We start from the raw sequence: 26,701 nt of genomic DNA on the forward strand, positions 1-26,701 counted from the left end.
ATTGTTTGTTTTGTTTTTGTGCACCCTTGTTTGTTTTAGTTACCATGGTTACTTAAACAAACAAGGGTGCACAAAAACAGGAACTAGTGGAGTCCAAAACTAACAGAACATAACAAAACATGATACGGACCACGATCATGACACAGCGGGAGACAGCGTGCAGGTAAAAAGGTGCTTAAACCAAAAATAAACAAAAGGTGAGTGCCCCTAAGAAAAGGCATTGACGCTTAGGGAAGGCTATGCAGGACGAAACTAAAACTGAACTGGCTATAAAGCAAACAAAAACAGAATGCTGGACGACAGCAAAGACTTACTGTGAAGCAAAGACGGCGTCCACAATGTACATCCGAACACAACTGAAATATTCTTGATTGATAAAACAAAGTAGGTGCGGGAAATATCGCTAGTTCCTGTTTTTGTGCACCCTTGTTTGTTTTGTTTTTGTGCACCCTTGTTTGTTTTAGTTACCATGGTTACTTACACAATCAAGGGTGCACAAAAACAGGAACTAGTGGAGTCCAAAACTAACAGAACATAACAAAACATGATCCGGACCACGGATCATGACACGCTGTTTCCGACATCTACAAAGCAATTAGCTACCGGCTGCCACCTACTGATATGGGAGACTATTACACGGTTACTCTGCCGAGCTCTAGACAGCACCGACACTCAACAACAACACATCATTTGCAGACTATATAGACTAGTTTGCAAAAAATATTGGTAACGCTTTAGTATGGGGAACGCATATTCACCATTAATTAGTTGCTTATTAAAAAGCAAATTAGAAACATATTGATATTAATTAGTCATTATTAAGTACTTATGAATGCCTTATTCCGCATGGCCTTATTATACAACCAGTAAGCCATTAACTAAGAGTCTTCCCTTCATAACCTCAGAATTATTGCTTATTAGTAACCCTAACCTACTCAGTGGCCTAGTGATGGGTAGGTTGTGAGTTCAAACCCTGGCCGAGTCATACGAAAGACTATAAAAAAATGGGACCCATTACCTCCCTGCTTGGCACTCAGCATCAAGGGTTGGAATTGGGGGTCAAATCACCAAAATGATTCCCGGGCGCGGCCACCGCCGCTGCTCACTGCTCCCCTCACCCCCCAGGGGGTGAACAAGGGGATGGGTCGAATGCAGAGGACAAATTTCAACCCTACCTCGTGTGTGTGTGACAATCATTAACTTAATTTAACTTTAACTAACCCTAAACCTAAACCTAAGCCAAACCCTAACCCTAACCCTTTTATGTTCCCCTAGTGTCCAAATAACTCTAAGTTAAGTCTTTGTTACTTTAATAAGCAACTAATTAATGGTGACTATGTTCCCCATACTAAAGTGTTACCAACATATTTTTAACCCAAATAGGTGAAATTAGATAATCTCCCACGGCACACCAGACTGTATCTTACGGCATACTAGTGTGCCGCGGCACAGTTGTTGAAAAACAGTTTTTTTTTAATATGTGTATATATATATATATATATATATATATATATATATACGCATGTATGTATGTGTAAATATGTATGTATGTATTGCATTTTGCATTAGACACCACCAAGTCTATATATATATATATATATATATTAGAGATGTCCGATAATATCGGCCTGCCGATATTTTCGGCCGATAAATGCGTTAAAATGTAATATCGGAAATTATCGGTATCGTTTTTTTTATTATCAGTACCGTTTTTATTTTATTTTATTTTTTTATTTTTTTTAAATTAAATCAACATAAAAAACTAGTGCACCAACCCAAAAAACCTCCCTCGCCCATTTACACTCATTCACACAAAAGGGTTGTTTCTTTCTGTTATGTATATGTATATGTATATATATATATATATGTATGTATGTATTTATTGCATTTTGCATTAGACACCACACAAGTCTTTCAATTCAAATCTATAGTTTTCTGTGGCATGTATCTTATTACAGCCAATATAATAGTAAACTGCCCTGTGTTGAGATGGCGACTTGTCCAGGGTGTACACCCGCTGAGATAGGCTCCAGCGAACCCAAAAGGGACAAGCGGTAGAAAATGGATGGATGGATGGATAATAGCAAACCATTGATTACTTTTCAGCAATATATGCACAATACTTGATATCCTGTCAAGTGCTGTGGTTTTGGACGGCTGTCAGAAGCAGCACTAGAGGGCACTGCGGTGTTTCACTGGTTCTGACCCTTGCTGGCACACACAAGATTGGGTGAAAAAAAACACCCCCTGACCATTGGACCCCAAAACAGGAACAGGGATTTTGTGCTTTGTGTTTATCAAGACAGCTGAACGAGAGGTATGCGATGTTTTCTTTGAAAGGCAAAATAAATACACACGGTTTAAATCAACATGTCAGTCCTGTGTTGGTTGTTACTGTTGGCACATTGCAGCTCCAATCTGGTTGACGTTACCTTCCTTTTTGTCTGCCACGCAGCGTGTGTTCTGCTGACTCCACACTCGGAGACACCTCACGGTTCCAACATTTCTTACGTCCTTCGGAGGCTTCGGCAAAAAGCATTTTTTTAAGCGCACTAAAATACGTTCTTTTGTTATTGTTTTTGATTCTTTTCAGAGGCCCGCCGTATCAGTTGCTGGGCTTCATGTGGAAGTGCTTAAGGCTCGGAGAGTTAACGCCTTGGTGAGCGCCTCGCACACTGGCCTACTGTTAGACAAAAGCGGCTTTGTCGAGACTCTCCTTCGGTGTTTTCTTAACATGTTCCGAGCAGTTTGAGCAGGCAACTAAAGTAAACAAGATGTTGCCGTGATAAAACCACTTGTGAAAACAAAAGCAGAGTGCACTTGCAGACGGGTTTCGGGGAAAAGCTCTACTGTGCGTACAGAGTTGGATTCCCTTTTCTTCTATAAACAAAAGAACGTCACGATACAATAAGGAGTGACTTTACGCATTTTGGGGATATGATGCATTTCATCATATGTCCTTATAATGTTGGATACTTGTGTTAAATCATAGGGTTCATGCATTGTGGTGTAAGCTTGCATGCAGTGTTGGATGCCTCTGTTCAGGGGGTTTTTGCAACTGGCAACGTCATGACGTCACCGCAACGTTATGGGCCTGATCTACTAAGGCAGGGGTGTCAAACTATCTATCTATCTATCTATATTTCTATATACATATACATATATATATACACATACTTGCCAACCCTCCCGAATTTTCCGGGAGACTCCCGAAATTCAGCGCCTCTCCCAAAAACCTCCCGGGACAAATATTCTCCCGAAAATCTACCGATTTTCAGCCGGAGCTGGAGGCCACGCCCCCTCCAGCTCCATGCGGACTTGAATGAGGACATCCTTTTTTCTTTCACGAGGGAGGACAACAGGTTGACAAGAACTAAATCATCCAGACACGAGATAAATTGTATTATTATGTTTATCTTACCTAAAAATAAATATATTTATTAATTAAAAAATAATAATAATAAAATAAATTTTTACTATATTTTGCTAAAAACATCAAAATTAATTGTATTTGTATTTGTATTTTTTCTGACTCCTTATTACATCCAGGCATTAGAATTATACATTAAAATAAACATATTTGAAATAATTAATTTTAAATTATCATAATAATTCATTTAAAATGACCATATTTAATTATTAAAATAATTGCTTGTTTATCAACAACTTTAGCATTTTATTCATTACATTTTGAAGCTCTCAGAAGCTAAGTTATGTTATATTCCTTAATATTTATTTATGCAAGTTTGAAGTATCAATTATCTAAACACAGTTTTATTTGCATATTTTCAGGATATATATATATATATATATATATATATATATATATATATATATATATATATATATATATTTATTTATATATATATATATATATATATATATATATATATATATATATATATATATATATATATATAAAAAATATATATATATATATATATATATATATATATATATAAAAAATATATATATATATATATATGTATGAAATACTTGACTTGGTGAATTCTAGCTGTTAATATCTCCCAACCACGTCCTGCCCCACCCCCGACCACGCCCCCACCCTCCACCTCCCGAAATCGGAGGTCTCAAGGTTGGCAAGTATGATATATACATATATATATATATATATATATATATATATATATATATATATATATATATATATATATATATATATATATACATATATATATATATATATATATATATATATATATACACACACATATATATAGTCGAGGTTACTGTGGTTTATCTGTTACATAGTGCTCAATACCTAGGTAGAGCGGGATATACGTTAGGTCAGGAAAAAACACAGAGGCTATTCCATCCCTACAAGTCTGTTTCGCAGGTTTCCCTGCTCTTCAGGGGTTTTACCCCCTGAAAACCCCCTGAAAAGCAGGAAAACCTGTGGAACAGGCTTTTAGGGATGAAATAGTGTTGTATTTATCAACAGATCTCCTATATGGAAAAAAAAACAACTTCCAGTGCATGCTCTCAGTTCGGTTCAGCATCTTCTAGGGGGCAAATTCAAAGTGTGTTCCACTGCAGAACTGCTTCTAAAATGCCCACAAAAAGTCTGCAGCATGTTTCAAAACATAGCAAAACACCACAAATAGGAAGGAGCATGATAACATGCATGTTGAAGGAAATGAGTCTCTCCATGCTGAAAGCCGCATAGTACACACAAAAACTTCATTTAAATTAGAGATGTCCGATAATGTCTTTTTTTGCCGATATCCGATATTGTCCGACTCTTAATTACCGATTCCGATATCAACCGATACCGATATATACAGTCGTGGAATTAACACATTATTACGCCTAATTTTGTTGTGATGCCCCGCTGGATGCATTAAACAATGCAACAAGGGTGTATATTGTAGCGTCCCGGAAGAGATACTGCCGCAAGGGGTTCTGGGTATTTGTTCTGTTGTGTGTATGTTGTGTTACGGTGCGGATGTTCTCCCGAAATGTGTTTGTCATTCTTATTTGGAGTGGGTTCACAGTGTGGCGCATATTTGTCACAGTGTTAAAGTTGTTTATACAGCCACCTTCAGTGTGACCTGTATGGCTGTTGACCTTGCATTCGCTTGTGTGTGTGTGAAAAGCCGTAGATATTATGTGATTGGGCCGGCACGCATAGGCAGTGTCTTTAAGGTTTATTGGCGCTCTGTACTTCTCCCTACGTCCGTGTACACAGCGGAGTTTAAAAAGTCATAAATTGTACTTTTTGAAACCGATACCGATAATTTCCGATATTACATTTTAAAGCATTTATCGGCCGATAATATCGGCGCCCGATATTATCGGACATCCATCCATCCATTTTCTACCGCTTATTCCCTTTGGGGTCGCGGGGGGCGCTGGAGCCTATCTCAGCTACAATCGGGCGGAAGGCGGGGTACACCCTGGACAAGTCGCCACCTCATCGGACATCTCTAATTTAAATAGATCGGTCTGCACCAGTTATCAATTACAGTCTTAGTAGATCACAACATTTATGTCACTGTAACAAGCAGTGACATAAATGTTGCTGAAATCAGCTTTTTTTTTTAATGCAGCTCTGAATCGATCTGCGCCGTGTGCAGGTGTACCAAATGTTGTGACCGGGTGAATCTATATACTGTTTAACAAGTTTACTTTTGACCGTGTCTGGGGAAAAAAATAGCTGTGGAAACTTCAAGATATATATTTAAAACAGTGTTTCAAAAGATACATTCGGAAACTTTTTGGAGAGGGTCGGGCGTTGTTTCGGACGGATAATAAATGTGATTGTGGAGCAAAATGTACACTATAATGTATAACGAAGCATACCCTCTAGATCATGGGTGTCAAACTCTGGCCCGCGGGCCAAATTTGGCCCTTGAGGCGATATCAAATTAGCATTAGAGCTGGCCTGCCGCTGTATAACACCGCTAATACTCATACTTGCCAACCCTCCCGAGAGACTCCCGAATTTCAGTGCCCCTTCCGAAAAATCTCCCAGGGCAACCATTCTCCCGAATTTCTCCCGATTTCCATCCGGACAACATTATTGGGGGCGTGCCTTAAAGGAACTGCCTTCAACGTCCTCTACAACCTCCACAAACAGCGTGCCGGCCCAGTCACATAATATATGCGGCTTTTACACACACATAAGTGATGGTGGCCGTATAAACAACTTTAACACTGTTACACATATGCGCCAAAACTGTGAACCCACACCAAACAAGGATGACAAACACATTTCAGGAGAACATCCGCACCGTAACACAACATAAACACAACAGAACAAATACCCAGAAGCTCTTGCAGCACTAACTCTTCCGGGACGCTACAATATACACCCCCTGCTACCACCAAACCCCGCCCCCCCACCCCAAGGTAATTTTGATATTTACCTCAGAAGGCTGCAAATAGAAAAGAGGCATTCAATTTTTTATTTAAATTTTATATAATATACCATTTATGTTTTTTCGTTTGTTTTTTGAACGTTGATTTTGCACTATTTAGTTGTATAAGCGTTGCTTGTTCCATATTCAGTGTTAAAGCAAATCAGTGTAGCAAACTGAGCAATAAATAACGTTTCTTCATGCACTTTCTCTTGCTACTTCAAAGCTTGAATGTTTGATTCATTCATTATTATTTTATTTTAAAATTTATTATTAGCCTGTGGAAAAAGTTTATTTTGATATTTACCTGCAAATATAAAAGAGGCATTCAATTTTTATTTAAATTTTATTTGATATGCCATTGATATTTTTTTATTATTATTATTATTATTTGAAACTCGATTTTGCATGTCACTATAAAGTTATATAAGCCTTGCTTGTTCAATATTCAATGCAAAACTTGTTTGGGTCCCTATTAAAAGTTTAATTTGTTGAACCTTGGCCCACGGCTTTGTTCAGTTTTAAATTTTGGCCCACTCTGTATTTGAGTTTGACACTCCTGCTCTAGATAAAGAGGACATGTTTTAAATGTAGACTCAAATCATCATGGGTCCCCTTTTATTATTATCAAATGGAAACGCAAGCCTGTGTGTTTTCATGAACAACTACACTGCACACTTTCAGAGGTGCGGATTTATGTCAACTAAAGGGATTTGAAATATTGACAAAGCGTCAGAACCTCCGGCGGTCTCTGAGGCTGTCCTGTGCGACACCTTTCCGCCTGTTGAGACACTGAGCCAACGCTTGTTTTCGGATAATGGAATTGTGTCATATCTTGTTTAAAGTGAGACTAATCCGGGGTGACAGTGAGCCATTGATCTGCTGCCACCACGCAGATGTTTTCATCCCCGCCGTAACCATGGCGCTGGATTAACATGAACGCGCCGCACACCGGGTTGATAAGTAATAACCCGCGGTTTGAGAAAAGGGATCGTGGTGTAAAACAACAACAGTCTACGCGTAGCTCGGGGGGTCTGCAACCCGCGGATTCCTTCGCAGATATATATATATTTTTTACCATTGGACTACACTGCAAAAGGTCATTGTTCAAAAACAAGAAAAAAAAATACAAAAATAGGGGTATTTTATTTGAATTAAGCAAAATTATCTGCCAATAGAACAAGAAAATTTGGCTTGTCAAGACTTTCTAAAACAAGTAAAATTAGCTAACCTCAATGAACCCAAAAATACCTTAAAATATGTACGTTGTCACTATAACAAGTGCACTTTTCTTGGTAGAAATTTTTTTTTAGACATTTTTGCTGATATGTTGAAAAATATTCTTAAATGAAGTAAATGCTGGTGCCATTATCTTGACATAATGATATGCGCTCGGCGTTACATTTCTTGAAACCAGCAAACTTATACTAAAAACTAATTTATTGTTCTTAATGGAAAGGCAACAAGGCAACCGCTTGTTACTCTCGGGGTCTCCTCGCCGCTCAGGCAAATCATATGGTCTAAAAATGCATTTTTCCATGGATAACATGACATCATCGCGCCAAGTGCGTGCTCTTTCAGTCAATTAGTGCGCATATATACAGCCCGGCCCCCGGACCAAATTTTTTTAATTGTAATTTTGAAGAATTTATGTGAATGCGCATTAACTATTTCTGTTCAAAATTGTTAGAAATGTCAAATGTTTAAATATTAACTGTCAGTTTACTGTACTGTGCCAACTGTACTACTATATGAGTACGTATTTTCAATTGTTTCATTGAAAATAAAACAGCAAAGTCCATTTGGTTGTTATCTGTTTTAATTATGAGACACAATTGTGTCAGAGTCATGATTTTTTTTTTTCATGCTTGAAATAAGAAATGATTACTTTAAAAAAGTAGTTTTATACTTGTGAGTGTTGATGACACAGCTTTGCAACAGTTGATATTCTGGTTTCAAGCATGTTTTACTCAATATAGGTCATAAAATCTCAGCTACAAGCTGTAATATCTTACTGAGATCATTTAGGACCAAAACCCTTAAAACAAGTAAAACACTTTAACATAAAATCTTTGCAAATAATTGCTATTGCGACATCCAGTGGACACATTTAGAACAGCTGTGTCTTTCACTCAAAAATTTCCGGTTAATTTTTATACTTAGCAAACTCATCCCGCGGGCCGGATAAAACCTGTTCACGGGCCTGATCCGGCCCTCGGGCCCTACGTTTGACACCCCTGATCTACAAACCCCGTTTCCATGAGTTGGGAAATTGTGTTAGATGTAAATATAAACGGAATACAAAGATTTGCAAATCCTTTTCAACCCATATTCAATTGAATGCACTCTTTTACTATGAAGCCACGTTGATGTAACACGAAATAAGCAGGGGCGTCCATGGTAACGTTGCTTGGATGGCAACATATGTTGCTCCAAAACCTGTATGTACCTTTCAGTATTAATGGCGCCTTCACAGATGTGTAAGTTACCCATGTCTTGGGCACTGATACACCCCCATACCATCACAGATGCTGGCTTTTCAACTTTGCGCCTATAACAATCCGGATTTTTCTTTTCCTCTTTGGTCCGGAGGACACGACATCCACAGTTTCCAAAAACAATTTGAAATGTGGACTCATCAGACCACAGAACACTTTTCCACTTTGTATCAGTCCATCTTCGATGAGCTCAGGCCCAGCGAAGCCGACGGCGTTTCTGGGTGTTGTTGATAAACGGTTTTCGCCTTGCATAGGAGAGTTTTAACTTGCACTTACAGATGTAGCGACTAACTTTAGTTACTGACAGTGGGTTTATGAAGTGTTCCTGATCCCATGTGGTGATATCCCTTACACACTGATGTCGCTTGTTGATGCAGTACAGCCTGAGGGATCGAAGCTGCTTACGTGCAGTGATTTCTCCAGATTCTCTAAACCCTTTGGTGATATTACGAACCGTAGATGGTGAAATTCCTAAATTCCTTACAATAGCTGGTTGAGAAAGGTTTTTCTTTAACCGTTCAACAATTTGCTCACGCATTTGTTGACAAAGTGGTGACCCTCGCCCCATCCTTGTTTGTGAATGACTGAGCATTTCATGGAATCTACCTTTATACCCAATCATGGCACCCACCTGTTCCCAATTTGCCTGTTCACCTGTGGGATGTTCCAAAAAAGTGTTTGATGAGCATTCCTCAACTTTATCAGTATTTATCGCCACCTTTCCCAACTTTTTTGTCACGTGTTGCTGGCATCAAATTCTAAAGTTAATGATTATTTGCAAAAAAAAAAAAAATGTTTATCAGTTTGAACATCAAATATGTTGTCTTTGTAGCATATTCAACTGAATATGGGTTGAAAATGATTTGATTGTATTCCGTTTATATTTACATCTAACACAATTTCCCAACTCATATGGAAACGGGGTTTGTACAATGTAAACAGTCATGAAAATTAAAGAAAACCATTGAATGAGAAGGTGTGTCCAAACTTTTGGCCTGTACTGTACATAACAACTTTTAAAAGTCTATAATCTGTGTTATTTTTTGCAGCCCCGAGCTATTTTCATGTAGTGGAAAAAAACGGGGCAAAATTCCTCTTTTAATAATAAAGGTTGCCGACCCCTGGCATAGCTGAAAAGCATCTCAGCTGTTCCACGGTAGAAAGCATAGATTTCTGTCCAAGCGCGAGGTAAAGAGACCAGTGAGTGATACAAAAGGTGAATTTCAAAAGACAGAAATACACCTCAAAGACGAAGAACCAGTCAAAGACACAATTCCCCGTGGTCTGATGACAAGGGCAAACATGCAGTGCGCCCAGAGCCACAGAAAAACATCCTACGGTTTGTTTGTTTGGGAAAAATGGTCCCCGTCACCATGGGAACTGCACTTATCACAGGAATTAGAGGCCCATGGCGTCCTCCAAAGGAGACCCAGGATCAGTACCCTTGTCAAGAGAGGACCGTCCCAGGCACCCACTCGAGAATAACAACTAGTAACTGTGGTGCATCTGGGCGGACCTTGTCACAAAACATGCAATCGAACCGGCGTAAGAAATGTAGGCAAAAAAACAAAAAAAATGCACTGTAGCGCCGAGTGTGGCTTTTACTTACTTGAGGAATGACTGGAAATCATCAAACACCGCTTCACATCCAGGCCACTTGCAAACACCGTGGCCGTAGAGAGGATGGCTATGGGGGGAGGACTCTTCCACTGTGGATCTGGAGGAGACATGCGGGAGAAGTTGAGTTTTTGTGGCACAAATGATAAAAGGCTCTTATTGTGAAAGATGGGGTCAATGTTGTTAAAGGGGAACATTATCACCAGACCTATGTAAGCGTCAACATATACCTTGATGGTGCAGAAAAAAGACCTTTTTTTTTTTTAACCGATTTCCGAACTCTAAATGGGTGAATTTTGGCGAATTAAACGCCTTTCTAATATTCGCTCTCGGAGCGATGACGTCACAACGTGGCGTCACATCGGGAAGCAATCCGCCATTTTCTCAAACACCGAGTCAAATCAGCTCTGTTATTTTCCGGTTTTTCGACTGTTTTCCGTACCTTGGAGACACTATGCTTCGTCGGTGTGTTGTCGGAGGGTGTAACAACACGAACAGGGACGGATTCAAGTTGCACCAGTGGCCCAAAGATGCCAAAGTGGCAAGAAATTGGACGTTTGTTCCGCACACTTTACCGACGAAAGCTATGCTACGACAGAGATGGCAAGAATGTGTGGATATCCTGCGACACTCAAAGCAGATGCATTTCCAACGATAAAGTCAAAGAAATCTGCCGCCAGACCCCCATTGAATCTGCCGGAGTGTGTGAGCAATTCAGGGACAAAGGACCTCGGTAGCACGGCAAGCAATGGCGGCAGTTTGTTCCCGCAGACGAGCGAGCTAAACCCCCTATCGACCCTAGCTTCCCTGGCCTGCTGACATCAACTCCAAAACTGGACAGATCAGCTTTCAGGAAAAGAGAGCGGATGAGGGTATGTCTACAGAATATATTAATTGATGAAAATTGGGCTGTCTGCACTCTCAAAGTGCATGTTGTTGCCAAATGTATTTCATATGCTGTAAACCTAGTTCATAGTTGTTAGTTTCCTTTAATGCCAAACAAACACATACCAATCGTTGGTTAGAAGGCGATCGCCGAATTTGTCCTCGCTTTCTCCCGTGTCGCTGGCTGTCGTGTCATTTTCGTCGGTTTCGCTTGCATACGGTTCAAACTGATATGGCTCAATAGCTTCAGTTTCTTCTTCAATTTCGTTTTCGCTACCTGCCTCCACACTATAACCATCCGTTTCAATACATTCGTAATCTGTTGAATCGCTTAAGCCGCTGAAATCCGAGTCTGAATCCGAGCTAATGTCGCTATAGCTTGCTGTTCTTTCCGCCATGTTTGTTTGTGTTGGCTTCACTATGTGACGTCACAGGAAAATGGACGGGTGTTTATAACGATGGTTAAAATCAGGCACTTTGAAGCTTTTTTTTAGGGATATTGCGTGATGGGTAAAATTTTGAAAAAAACTTCGAAAAATATAATAAGCCACTGGGAACAGATTTTTAATGGTTTTAACAATTCTGAAATTGTGATAATGTTCCCCTTTAACACATAACTCAATGGTAAATTAAACAGGGGCATTATGTGATACAGCCACTTATGTTTACATGCACTGAAATGAAAGAAATACTGCATGAATTGGGTTAAAAACAGCTTTTCAAAACACAGGTAAAAATTATCATGTTTTTTTTAAAGATCATAATAACATATGTAGATTAAGCTGACTTTTTAAGGATCGGAATACTGCACAAAGACCAAACAGATTGTTTTAAGGATTAGAATAACATACGTAGACGATGCGATTTTTAAGAATCTGAGTAATTTACATAGACTAAGCTGCTTGTTAAGTATCGGAAAAACTTACTGTACCTAGACTAAGTTGAGTTTTTAATGATCAGAACAACATACATAAATTGAACTACTTATTCATACCGACTGTATAATGCATATGTTCCTTGACTGCACTTAAATGTAGAGTATATGTAGAATATATTTATATTATTTATATATTATATATAATATATATAATATATTATATTATTTATTATTAGTCTTGTCTATTGTGAGCAAACTGTGTTGCTGAATTTCCCCCAGGGATCAATAAAGTTCTTTCTATTCTATTCTATTCTATTCAGGATCTATTCTATTCAGGATCGGAATTCAGTTTTTTTTAAGAATGGGAATAATATATGTAAACTAAGTTAATTGTCTTTTAGGATTGTAGACTAAACTGATTTCCTAAGGTTTGAAATAACATACGTAGACTTAGATGATTTTTTAAGAAATCGGGATAACATATGTAATGCTGATTTCCTAAGGATCATCTTAATGGTTTTAGTTTATCTTAAACTAAAACCATAACACAGACTAAGAAGATAAAAATAAAAATAAATCGAAAAACATACATAGACTAAGCCGATTTTTAAGGTTCGAAGTAACATATGTAGACGAAGCTGACTTTTTAAGGATTTGAATAACCTACGTAGACTATGCGATTTTAAGGAATCGGAATAATTTACATAGATTAAGCTGATTGTTAAGTATCGGAAAAACATACCGTACCTAGACTAAGTTGAGTTTTTTTTAAGTTCAGAACAACATAGTTAAACTGAACTGATTATTAAGGATTGGAATAACATACGTAAACTACTCAGATTTTTTAAGTATCGGAATAACATGTGCAGACTAAGCTAATTGTCTTTTAGGATTGTAGACTTAACTGATTTCCTAAGGATCGGAATACATAAGTAGACTAAGCCTATTTTTTTTACGATCAGAATAACGTACGTAGAGTTAGGTGATTTTTTAAGAAATCGAGATAACATATGTAGACGTAGCTGATTTTCTTTTAGGATCATGAACTAAGCGGATTTCCTAAGGATCGGAATAACATATGTAGACTAAGCTAATTATCTTTTAGGATTGTAGACTAAACTGATTTCCTAAGGATCAGAATACATACGTAGACTAAGCCTATTTTTTTAAGGATCGGAGTAACATACGTAGATTGAGGTGATTTAAAAAAACAAAACGGGATAACATATGGTTGATATAGCTGATTTTCTTTTAGGATCATGAACTAAGCTGATTTCCTAAGGATCGGAATAACATATGTAGACTAAGCTAATTGTCTTTTAGGATTGTAGACTAAACTGATTTCCTAAGGATCGGAATAGATACGTAGACTAAGCCTATTTTTTTCTTAAGGATCGGAATAACATACGTAGACTTAGGTGATTTTTTAAAGAAATCGGTATAACATATGTAGACGTAGCTGATTTTCTTTGAGGATTGTGAACTAAGCTGATTTCCTACGAATCGGAATAACATATGTAGACTAAGCTAATTATTTTTTAGGATTGTAGACTAAACTGATTTCCTAAGGATCGGAATACATACGTAGACTAAGCCTATTTTTTTAAGGATCGGAATAACGTACGTAGACTTAAGTGATTTTTTAAAGAAATCGGTATAACATATGTAGACGTAGCTGATTTTCTTTGAGGATTGTGAACTAAGCTGATTTCCTAAGGATCGGAATAACATATGTAGACTGAGCCTATTTTTTTAAGAATCGGAATATGCTTATGGTTTTAGTTTATCTTAATGGTTTTAGTTTATCTCAGACTAAAACCATAAAACAGACTAAAAGGATTTGAAAAAAAAATCGGAATAACATACATGGACTAAGCCGATTTTTAAGGTTCGAAGTCGACTTTTTAAGGATCTGAATAACATACGTAGACTAAGCTGACTTTCAAGGATCGACTAATACACACAGACTAAGCTGATTTCTAAGAGTCGGAATAACATATGTAGACTCAGAGATTGGTAGCCAGATCTCTCTTGCACGTATAAACTCCGTGAAGGACTAATGGCTTAACCGAAGCGGAAAATAAGCACAGTTGACCCAATCATTTGGAGAAAATGATTTTAGAGGCAGGTTTTAAAACAACACCTGAGCACATCAAACATAAATCGAAAATAAAAAACATTTATTTTGTATTCAAAATTGAATTTAATTAGTTTGTAGGTAACATAACCAGACCTAAAGTTTGCAAAAATTTAAAAGATACCTCACTACAATGGCATTCTTATTCAAAATGTATTTAGTGATGTAAAATTGGATGATGTGATCCCTGAATTCAAAATAAAATTCTTACACAGTTTGTTTTTAAATCGTCAAAGCACAACCAATCTAATCCACGCTACACTAGACATTCAAATACATGTGCAGCCTTCGCTTTGTAGTTCAAAGCAGTAGCAAAAGTATTGTACAGTGTAGTTTGTAGACCCTAAAGGGGAAGTCAGCGATTTCTTTCCATAACCCAGAGGAGCGCCACAACCACAAGAGCCTAAGCAGATGTCATTTATACAACACATTAAATTGTTACCGACCGCACATAAGCACTGTAGAAAGCTTTGTTATCCATTTGACCGGCCAACTTGTGTCATTAACGGTTAGCTGCTAGCGTGTAACGTTCTCTTCCTGCAGGGTTGCCAGATGCGAAATACCAGAAGCTTGCAAATGATTGTTTTTTTTTGATGAAAATGATGGTACAAATGTGATTTGACTGCAGACCGTGTGTAGCAGGGATCTTCAACTGACATTCAAATAGCTCCAGATAATTAAAAAACAAATAACTATGAATTGATACTAACTTAAAATTTCCAGGGATCTGTTGTAAATGTTGTTTTTTAATGTATAATTCCCTTTATTTGTAACAGGTTCTTAAGTAAAATGGCTGAGTTTGCACTTTTCCTGATCTAATAATCTAATACAGGGCTGCAAGTTGAGCACAAAAACCACACAAACTGGGTTACAAACTAGCGTGTGCCCGTTCCTGTTTCTCAGCATGTCGCCAAAAACGTTATTATTATTATTATTATCCACTATGACTTTCTGCAATGTGCCATGTCTTTAATGTACCGTATTTTTCGGAGTATAAGTCGCTCTGGAGTATAAGTCGCACCGGCCGAAGATGCATAATAAAGAAGGAAAAAAACATATATAAGTCGCATTTTTGGGGGACATTTATTTGATAAAACCCAACACCAAGAATAGACATTTGAAAGGCAATTTAAAATAAATAAAGAATAGTGAACAACAGGCTGAATAAGTATACGTTATATGAGGCATAAATAACCAACTGAGAACGTGCCTGGTATGTTAACGTAACATATTATGGTAAGAGTCATTCAAATAACTATAACATATAGAACATGCTATACGTTTACCAAACAATCTGTCACTCCTCATCGCTAAATCCCATGAAATCTTATACGTCTAGTCTCTTACGTGAATGAGCTAAATAATTGTATTTGATATTTTACGGTAATGTGTTAATAATTTCACACATAAGTCGCAAACTATGAAAAAAACTGCGACTTATAGTCTGAAAAATACGGTATATATTTTTCCTTTATGTTGAGGAAACAAACTGCAGAGAATATTCATAAGGGGAAGCAGACAGTTCTCTGTCGCACCTGAAGGGGGTGTACAGCGTAAGTAATGCCGGCGCAGTGGGAGAGTAGCCGTGCGCAACCCGAGGGTCCCTGGTTCAATCCCCACCTAGTACCAACCTCGTCATGTCCGTTGTGTCCTGAGCAAGACACTTCACCCTTGCTCCTGATGGGTTAGCGCCTTGCATGGCAGCTCCCTCCATCAGTGTGTGAATGTGTGTGTGAATGGGTAAATGTGGAAGTAGTGTCAAAGCGCTTTGAGTACCTTGAAGGTAGAAAAGCGCTATACAAGTACAACCCATTTATCATTTATTTATATTTCAGCGAAACATACTCCCATCAGAATTTATACACCCCCTGCATCTGTATAAATAAGTTGATTTTCGAGGTAAAAGTTGATTTTCAAGGTAAACGTTGATTTTCGAGGTAAAAAAATTATTTTCGAGGTAAAAGTTGATTTTCAAGGTAAAAGTGGATTTTCAAGGTAAAAAATGATTTTCAATATAAAACATTTTTTTCAAGGTAAAAAACTATTTTCGAGGTAAAAGTTGATTTTCAAGGTAAAAAATGATTTTCAGGGTAAAAAATGATTTTCAAGGTAAAACATTTTTTTCAAGGTAAAAATTATTTTCCAGGTAAAAGTTGATTTTCGAGGTAAAAGTTGATTTTCAAGGTAAAAAAATTATTTTCAAGGTAAAAAAATGATGTTCAAAGTAAAAGTTGATTTTCAAGGTAAAAAATTATTTTCAAGGTAAAAAATGATTATCAACGTAAAAGTTGATTTTCTAGGTAAAAAATGATTTTCAAGGTAAAAGTAGATTTTCAAGGTAAAAAATGATTTTCAAGGTAAAAGTTGATTTTCAAGGTAAAAGTAGATTTTCAAGGTAAAAAATGATTTTCGAGGTAAAAGTTGATTTTCAAGGTAAAAGTTGATTTTCGAGGTAAAAAATTATTTTCAAGGTAAAAAATGATTTTCAAGGTAAAAAATGATTTTCGAGGTAAAAGTTGATTTTCAAGGTAAAAGTTGATTTTCAAGGTAAAAGTTGATTTTCGAGGTAAAAAAATATTTTCAAGGTAAAAGATGATTTTCAAGGTAAAAAATGATTTTCAAGGTAAAAAATTATTTTCAAGATAAAACATTTTTTTCAAGGTAAAAAACTATTTTCGAGGTAAAAGTTGATTTTCAGGGTAAAAAATTATTTTCAAGGTAAAAAATGATTTTCAGGGTAAAAAATGATTTTCAAGGTAAAAAATGATTTTCAAGGTAAAAGTTGATTTTCAAGGTAAAAAATGATTTTTAAGGTAAAAAATGATTTTCGAGGTAAAAGTTGATTTTCAAGGTAAAAGTTGATTTTCGAGGTAAAAAATTATTTTCAAGGTAAAAAATGATTTTCAAGGTAAAAAATGATTTTCGAGGTAAAAGTTGATTTTCAAGGTAAAAGTTGATTTTCAAGGTAAAAGTTGATTTTCGAGGTAAAAAAATATTTTCAAGGTAAAAGATGATTTTCAAGGTAAAAAATGATTTTCAAGGTAAAAAATTATTTTCAAGATAAAAGTTGATTTTCAAGGTAAAAAAGGATTTTCATGGTAAAAAATGATTTTCAACGTAAAAGTTGATTTTCAAGGTAAAAAATGATTTTCAAGGTAAAAAATGATTTTCAACGTAAAAGTTGATTTTCAACGTAAAATTTAATTTTCAAGGTAAAAAATGATTTTCAAGGTAAAAAATGATTTAAACGTAAAAGTTGATTTTCAAGGTAAAAAATGATTTTCAAGGTAAAAGTTGATTTTCAAGGCAAATAATTATTTTCAAGGTAAAAAATGATTTTCAAGGTAAAAGTTGATTTTCAAGGCAAAAAATTATTTTCAAGGTCAAAAATGATTTTCAAGGTCAAGAAAGATTTTCAAGGTAAAAATGGGATGGCACTTCAACTTCATATGTGAGTAAAGGCAGGTGGCCAAAAACTTTTGGCAAAATAGTGTATCACACCTGATGTCTTTTGGGTTTTGTCACGGATTGCATTAAACAAGCGGATGACAGCACAAAGGCCGTACAAAGGAGCGTATAAAAAAACAAAACTGACACCATAAACATCTCCACCTGGTATCATTCATCCGACCGACCACTCTATGTCACTGGGGGTTGACCACTAACAATCCACGGCAAACTTAGCGTAATCAAACCTAATAGCCGGGGACACCTATAAAAAAACAAACTTTGCAACATCTTCCATATGGCGGCAGGCGAAGACGTAAAGATTCCCCCGCCAATCAGCGCTGGAGAAAGTGGTCTGTGTGGAAGCTACCATGAGAGCGAGACAGACGGCCATATGGACACAAGCAGTGTAACAAGACAACTCGCAGCGAAAAGAGCCTGGGGGACTGGCCTATATCGCTACCACCTGTGCTTCCAGTGGACCACTGGTGCACGTTGCTGCTCATGTTTCCACATTCATTTGATGAATCCAGTGTGGTAATTAACACCCTTTACATCTAGCGTGTACGTGTGTTAAAGAGCTCATTTGTGAAATATGGGAAGGACACTGATAAACTGTAAAATATCTATACTATTGCATCATTTGTACACTTAACTCTAAATCTATGTATGCATTAATTATTACACATTTTACTGACATACTTGCCAACCCTCCCGATTTTCCCGGGAGACTCCCGAATTTCAGTGACCCTCCCGAAAATCTCCCGGGGCAACCATTCTCCCGAATTTCTCCCGATTTCCACCCAGACAACAATATTGGGGGCGTGCCTTAAAGGCCCAATCACATAATATCTATGGCTTTTCACACACACAAGTGAATGCAAGCATACTTGGTCAACAGCCATACAGGTCACACTGAGGGTGGCCGTATAAACAACTTTAACACTGTTACAAATATGCGCCACACTGTTACCCCCACACCAAACAAGAATGACAAACACATTTCGGGAGAACATCCGCACCGTAACACAACATAAACACAACAGAAGAAATACCCAGAACCCCTTGCAGCACTAACTCTTCCGGGACGCTACAATATACATCCCCCGCTACCCGAAACCCCGCCCACCTCAACCTCCTCATGCTCTCTCAGGGAGACCATGTCCCAAATTCCAAGCTGCTGTTTTGAGGCATGTTAAAAAAAAAAAAAGTACTTTGTGACTTCAATAATAAATATGGCAGTGCCATGTTGGCATTTTTTTTCCCCATAACTTGAGTTGATTTATTTTTGAAAACCTTGTTACATTGTTTAATGCATCCAGCGGGGCATCATAACAAAATTAGGCATATTAATGTGTTAATTCCACGACTGTATATATCGGTTGATATCGGAATCAGTAATTAAGAGTTGGACAATATCGGAATATCGGCAAAAAAGCCATTATCGGACATCTCTAATTGTAATATATGTCGATCGAGAGGGGGTGTGACGTTTATATGTTGTCAATATTCAGTGTTTTATCGTTCATAGTTTATATTGTAAATCCCACATTCTTTATTTTCATGTACATTCTGGGTGTCTCATTCAGTAAAAAATTTTTAAATTCCATTCCGTTTTTTTTCAGGTGGTCTGTCATAACGTTTTTAGCATTCAATCAGACATTATTGCGAGTTTTTGTATTAGTGTTCCTAAGAATTGATATACCGGCTCTCAGACACATTTTTTTTTCTCTAAATTTGGCCCCCCGTGTCAAAGTAATTGCCCAGGCCTGCCATAATCAATGCATTGCGTGACATTTGATGTGCACCCAAACAATACTGTTTTGTGGGTCAGTCTGAGGGTCGAACTTGTAAATGATATTAAAACAGCAGACAACCGTGTCATCGGCTTCTCTAAAAACCTGACATCTATTGTAATGATACCAAGTACATGTCACGTGGGGGGGGGGGGGTATTCGCAGCTTACTGCGAGGTTCGTTCCCCCGGGATGCAGACGGAACACTCAGGACAGGACGTGCAGGTAGGAACATGGTTTATATGTCAAAAACTCCAACAAGTGCCAAAAACAGAAAACAAGCCGACGGAACAACGTGCAGATCGCGCTCGAAGCTAAGGCTACCACTTAGCATAGGCAAAAGACAAGGAATACTCACGTAACTTGTTGCATGAAGCTAACAAAGAAGCCAGGCCGACTGACCGGCAAAGGCAGGCTTAAATAATGCCTCTGATTAGTGCTCGGGGAACAGGTGAGCGTGCCGAACACCAATCACAGGCAGGTAAAAATAATAAGTAACCATGGTAACAAAAACAAACTCAAGGGTGCACAAAACAGGAACTAAGGGAGTCCAAAAACTACAAACTCCGTTTCCATATGAGTTGGGAAATTGTGTTAGATGTAAATATAAACGGAATACAATGATTTGCAAATTCTTTTCAACCCATATTCAATTGAATGCACTACAAAGACAACATATTTGATGTTCAAACTCATAAACTTAATTTTTTTTTGCAAATAATAATTAAGTTAGAATTTCATGGCTGCAACACGTGCCAAAGTAGTTGGGAAAGGGCATGTTCACCACTGTGTTACATCACCTTTTCTTTTAACAACACTCAATAAACGATTGGGAACTGAGGAAACTAATTGTTGAAGCTTTGAAAGTGGAATTCTTTCTCATTCTTGTTTTATGTAGAGCTTCAGTCGTTCAGTCCGGGGTCTCCGCTGTCGTATTTTACGCTTCATAATGCGCCACACATTTTCGATGGGAGACAGGTCCGGACTGCAGGCGGACCAGGAAAGTACCTGCACTCTTTTTTTACGAACACGTGCTGAAAGTGGCTTGGCATTGTCTTGCTGAAATAAGCAGGGGCGTCCATGAAAAAGACGGCGCTTAGATGACAGCATATGTTGTTCCAAAACCTGTATGTACCTTTCAGCATTAATGGTGCCTTCACAGATGTGTAAGTTACCCATGTCTTGGGCACTAATACACCCCCATACCATCACAGATGCTGGCTTTTGAACTTTCCGTCGATAACAGTCCGGATTGTTCGTTTCCCCTTTGGTCCGGATGACACGATGTCGAATATTTCCAAAAACAATTTGAAATGTGGACTCGCCAGACCACAGAACACTTTTCCACTTTGCATGAGTCCATCTTCGATGATCTCGGGCCCAGAGAAGCCGGCGGCGTTTCTGGGTGTTGTTGATAAATGGCTTTCGCTTTGCATAGTAGAGCTTTAACTTGCACTTACAGATGTAGCGACCAAATGTATTTAGTGACAGTGGTTTTCTGAAGTGTTCCTGAGCCTATGTGGTGATATCCTTTAGAGATTGATGTCGGTTTTTGATACAGTGCCGTCTGAGGGATCGAAGGTCACGGTCATTCAATGTTGGTTTCCGGCCATGCCGCTTATGTGGAGTGATTTCTCCAGATTCTCTGAACCTTTTGATGATATTATGGACCGTAGATGTTGAAATCCTTAAATTTCTTGCAATTGCACTTTGAGAAACGTTGTTCTTAAACTGTTTGACTATTTGCTCACGCAGTTGTGGACCAAGGGGTGTACCTCGCCCCATCCTTTCTTGTGAAAGACTGAGCATTTTTTGGGAAGCTGTTTTTATACCCAATCATGGCACCCACCTGTTCCCAATTAGCCTGCACACCTGTGGGATGTTCCAAATAAGTGTTTGATGAGCATTCCTCAACTTTATCAGTATTTATTGCCACCTTTCCCAACTTCTTTGTCACGTGTTGCTGGCATCAAATTCTAAAGTTAATGATTATTTGCAAAAAAAAAAATGTTTATCAGTTTGAACATCAAATATGTTGTCTTTGTAGCATATTCAACTGAATATGAGTTGAAAATGATTCGCAAATCATTGTATTCTGTTTATATTTACATCGAACACAATTTCCCAACTCATAGGGAAACAGGGTTTGTAACAGAATATAACAAAAACATGATCCGGGCCACGGATCATGACAGTACAGGAGCGTATTTAGTGGATACGACTATGATTACTACTTTTGTAGGCGTCATGATGTGTGGTAAGTGGCAAATGTGTGAAGTCGGTCACATGACTTCTCCCAGGGAGGAATTTCTAGCATCCCTTTTTGGCATACCTCAATCCCTGAGGGATCCGTTTTATCTCCCCTAGCCTAACTACTTAACTACTTCACCCGCTCTATTCCTTATCCTTTCCGTCAGGATGACTACATGTCATTATTATAATGAGTAAATGGGGAAAAAGAAGCCGTGGACTCGTGCCAGATTTGATTATTTACCTCTTGAGCAGACTGCCGTTACAATTCCCAAGCCGGAGTTACTGTTGATTGTTGGCGAAGCAAAGTGGGCCAAGTGCACGGTAAGCGCGCTGGTGCAGTTTTGCGTGGGGGAATTGGTGCCGCGCACAGATCAACGTGCCACGTTTGAATAAGTGAACCGGCGACTAAAAATAACCAGAAGCACCAGAGTGGATTTTCACAATACCGACGGAGCCAGACCCCGGTCGGAAGCCCGTTTGCAGAGTGTTCTGGGAGACGACCGAGAAGCGGGAGGCACGTGCCACGGCTTTGGTGTGTCAAGGCATCAGTGATTGAATTTCTCCTCCTTCCTTAAGACGGAAGTGCAAAGCCGATGAGTGATTCCTGTGGATGCACTTAAGGTTTTAGTTGCAGGCGTCGTTGTGCCTGGGCAGATTTTATATGACACATGAAACTAACTACATGGTACTTAGGGCCCGCAGTAAACCCATCTGAAGCCGGTCGGGGAAAACAGGTCCATCAGAGGAGAGGCTTGTTTTCTGTTGCCTGACTGAAGGACTTGCGCAACCACATCAATTAAAAGTTCATTAGGTTTAGCGCTGGCAAAAGGAGTGGATGCTGTCTGTTTACGCCCAGACTATTATCTTCAAACTGATTATGTACGTGACTTCCCAGGGCTTTACCTTGAACATGTGCTCGTAAGAACGCTTCAGTTCTGAGGAATGCCGCATTTGGCGGTCATTCAAACATGCAGCAGTTTCTAGAGAGATAATCGTTTGTAAAACGACTCATTTGTTTGTGTTGTGCAGGCACAAAAGTCATTCTTAAAACTTGGTTGCGATTATAATTTTGCTTTGAATTGTGCCTTGAAATAACTTCATTTGTGATTTGAAGCTACATGTGTAAAATTAAATTAACTTGAAATTCAATTCTTAGTAAAATCCGCCTGCATTTGTTTTTATTTTGTTTTTTGGTGAATTTCTTTTGTCAGAGTTAGGAATTTGGGAAAAAAATAGTGTCTATGTATTTAGTCAAAAAAAATTAAAAAATAGCCTTGTCATGCAAAACACAAATATCCAGTTCAGTGGACATTTTATTTTTGTATTCATTTTATTCATAACTCTTTTGTCAGAGTTAGGAATTTCGGGGAAAACAGCCATGTTGTGTAAAACACAAGTGTCCACTGTAGTGGACATATGTTTGTTGGTCTATTTATTTAGTCCAAAAAAAAAAAAAGTAAAAAAAACTAGCCGTGTCATGCAAAACACAAACATCCACTTCAGTGGACATTTTATTTTTGTATTCATTTTATTCATAACTCTTTTGTCAGAGTTAGGAATTTCGGGAAAAATAGCCATGTTGTGTAAAACACAAGTGTCCACTGTAGTGGACATATGTTTGTTGGTCTATTTATTTAGTCAAAAAGACTACAACAACAACAACAACAAAAATAGCCTTGTCATGCAAAACACAAACATCCACTTCAGTGGACATTTTATTTTTTTATTCATTTTATTCATAACTCTTTTGTCAGAGATAGGAATTTCGGGAAAAATAGCCATGTTGTGTAAAACACAAGTGTCCACTGTAGTGGACATATGTTTGTTGGTCTATTTATTTAGTCAAAAAGACTACAACAACAACAACAACAACAACAAAAATAGCCTTGTCATGCAAAACACAAACATCCACTTCAGTGGACATTTTATTTTTTTATTCATTTTATTCATAACTCTTTTGTCAGAGTTAGGAATTTCGGGAAAAATAGCCCTGTTGTGTAAAACACAAGTGTCCACTGTAGTAGACATATGTTTGTTGGTCTATTTATTTAGTCAAAAAGACCAAAAAATAAAATAAATAAATAAATAAAATAAAAGCTTTGTCATGCAAAACACAAACATCCACTTCAGTGGACATTTTATTTTTTGTATTCATTTTATTCATAACTCTTTAGTCAGAGTTAGGAATTCCGGGAAAAATAGCCCTGTTGTGTAAAACACAAGTGTCCACTGTAGTGGACATATGTTTGTTGGTCTATTTATTTAGTCAAAAAGACAACAACAACAACAACAAATAGCCTTGTCATGCAAAACACAAACATCCACTTCAGTGGACATTTTATTTATTTTTTATTCATAACTCTTTTGTCAGAGTTAGGAATTTCGGGAAAAATAGCCCTGTTGTGTAAAACACGAGTGTCCACTGTAGTAGACATATGTTTGTTGGTCTATTTATTTAGTCCAAAAAAAAAAAAACAAGTAAAAAAAATAGCCTTGTCATGCAAAACACAAACATACACTTCAGTGGACATTTTATTTTTTTATTCATAACTCTTTTGCCAGAGTTAGGAATTTCAGGGAAATAGCCCTGTTGTGTAAAACACAAGTATCCACTGTAGTGGACATATGTTTGTTGGTCTATTTATTTAGTCCAAAAAAAAAAAAAAAATTAAAAAAATAACCTTGTCATGCAAAACACAAACATACACTTCAGTGGACATTTTATTTTTTTAATTCATAACTCTTTTGTCAGAGTTAGGAATTCCGGGAAAAATAGCCCTGTTGTGCAAAACACAAGTGTCCACTGTAGTGGACATATGTTTGTTGGTCTATTTATTTAGTCAAAAAGACAAAAATAAATAAATAAAACAAATAGCTTTGTCATGCAAAACACAAACATACACTTCAGTGGACATTTATCTTTTTGTATTCATTTTATTCATAACTCTTTTGTGAGAGTTAGGAATTTCGGAAAAAATAGCCCTGTTGTGTAAAACACAAGTGTCCACTGTAGTGGACATATGTTTGTTGGTCTATTTATTTCGTCAAAAAGACAAAAAAAAAAAAAAAAATAGCCTTGTCATGCAAAACACAATAATGTCCACTGTTTGTTTTACGTTTTCTCAGGAGAATACCGCAGCATCTCATTTCTTGCTGTTATCCGCCATCTAAAGCACATTTTCAGTGGAGAAGAACCACCTGCTTGCTTTTTTTTCTGACGGATCTAAGATGCTAGGGAGAACATTCCGGCGGAGGCTGCTGTCTTCACCTAAGCTCGTGCGCTAAACTGCCGCTGACATCTTCTTTAATCTCTGACAGTCAGCGCTTTGCCGGCTCCGGCGCTGTCTTCTCCGATGTTCCGTGGGGCCCGTGTTTTTTTCCCCCCGCCGCTGATGTTCACCTTGTTTGCTCACTCGTGACCGTGCGTGATGGAGTGAACGAGCCAATATCCTCCCCTACACGTCGCTTGCACGCAAAAAAAACAAAAACAACATGAAGCCTGTAGATAGGAACTACAGTGCACACATCATATATAGAGTCAAGCTATGGAAACTGGGAAGCTAAAGACAGAAGCTTTCCTGGATCCTGATGAATCATACTGTGTCAACCTCTACAAGCCCAAGGTCAGTCTGCACCTCCAAACGCTCTCTGGTTTATAGAGTTAAACATCTTTTTATATATATATATATATATATATATATATATATATATATATATATATATATATATATATATATATATATATATACCGGCATAGCTTTCCTAATGACACATGTGTTTTGATCAGTGCAACACAAGTCAGACGTTATGCTGTGAGCTCACACTGCCTGGAGGCTCATCGCGAACAGTTCAAAGATCACAGTCTTTGGTGCAAGAAAACAAGAAAATGTGTAAGATGCCAAGTTAATTCCTTCCCGAAAGACAGGCGCGACGTTTCAAACGAAATATTTCCATCGCATCACATTAGGGATGGGTAGCTTTCACATTTTAATCGATATCTCGAATTCATACCAGTACTCAACAGTACCAATGTTTGGTAGTTTGGTGTGTGTTCAAATGTGTTAATACATGGTCATTGTTTAAAACACCTCATTAAAAAAACAAAAACAAACATTTAACACTAAGCTGCGGTGTTTTCTTACACTTCAGAGTGTCATTTAATATATAATAGACTTAGCATGCAGTTGCAATACCAATGCACTAGATGGCAGTAGCGTATAGACTAGGGTTTGTTGCCTTAGTCAGAGAGTAGTCTTCGCCATTAAGTGGAATAAGCCGGTGTTATCTTCTGTTGCGCCCTACAAAGTGTTGTTGCCCTGCTAATCGGTTGCATGTCTGGGAAGAACTCAATGTAAATTAGCATCGAGCTAGCACATTTTAAAAAGTGGAGCCTTTTTATTAAATTAATGCAGCTGAGATAGGCTCCAGCACCCCCCACAAACCCAAAAGGGACAAGCGGTAGAAAATGGATGGATGGAATTCCTTCCCGAAGACAGGCATGACGTTTCAAACTAAATATTCCGATCGCATCACATTTAGGATGGGTAACTTTCACATTTGAATCGATATCTTGAATTGATACCAGTACTCAACAGTACCAGTTTTTGGTAGTTTTGTTTGTGTTCAAATGTGTTAATACATAGTAATTGTTTAAAAAAAACCTCATTAAAAAAACAAAAACAAACATTTAACACTAAGCTGCGATGTTTTTTTACACTTCTGAGTGTCATTTGCAAGTGTTATATAATAGACTTAGCATGCAGTTGCAATACCAATGCACTAGATGGCAGTAGTGTATAGACTAGGGTGGGT

The 26,701-nt window shown here is 37.7% G+C and overlaps 1 protein-coding gene across 6 annotated transcripts in view; it reads right to left on the minus strand.

The window, feature by feature from the left end:
* Window positions 1-26,701, minus strand: part of foxp1b (forkhead box P1b) — a 536,506-nt gene that overhangs the window by 56,682 nt on the left and 453,123 nt on the right. For all 6 annotated transcript variants that reach the window (XM_061923944.2, XM_061923948.2, XM_061923943.2 and 3 more), the window contains exon 10: window positions 10,488-10,595. In XM_061923944.2, coding sequence (XP_061779928.1) covers window positions 10,488-10,595 — 108 coding nt within the window. The remainder of the gene's footprint in view (window positions 1-10,487; window positions 10,596-26,701) is intronic.

This window comes from Nerophis lumbriciformis, linkage group LG28 (assembly GCF_033978685.3).
Source record: "Nerophis lumbriciformis linkage group LG28, RoL_Nlum_v2.1, whole genome shotgun sequence".
NCBI lineage: Eukaryota > Metazoa > Chordata > Actinopteri > Syngnathiformes > Syngnathidae > Nerophis > Nerophis lumbriciformis.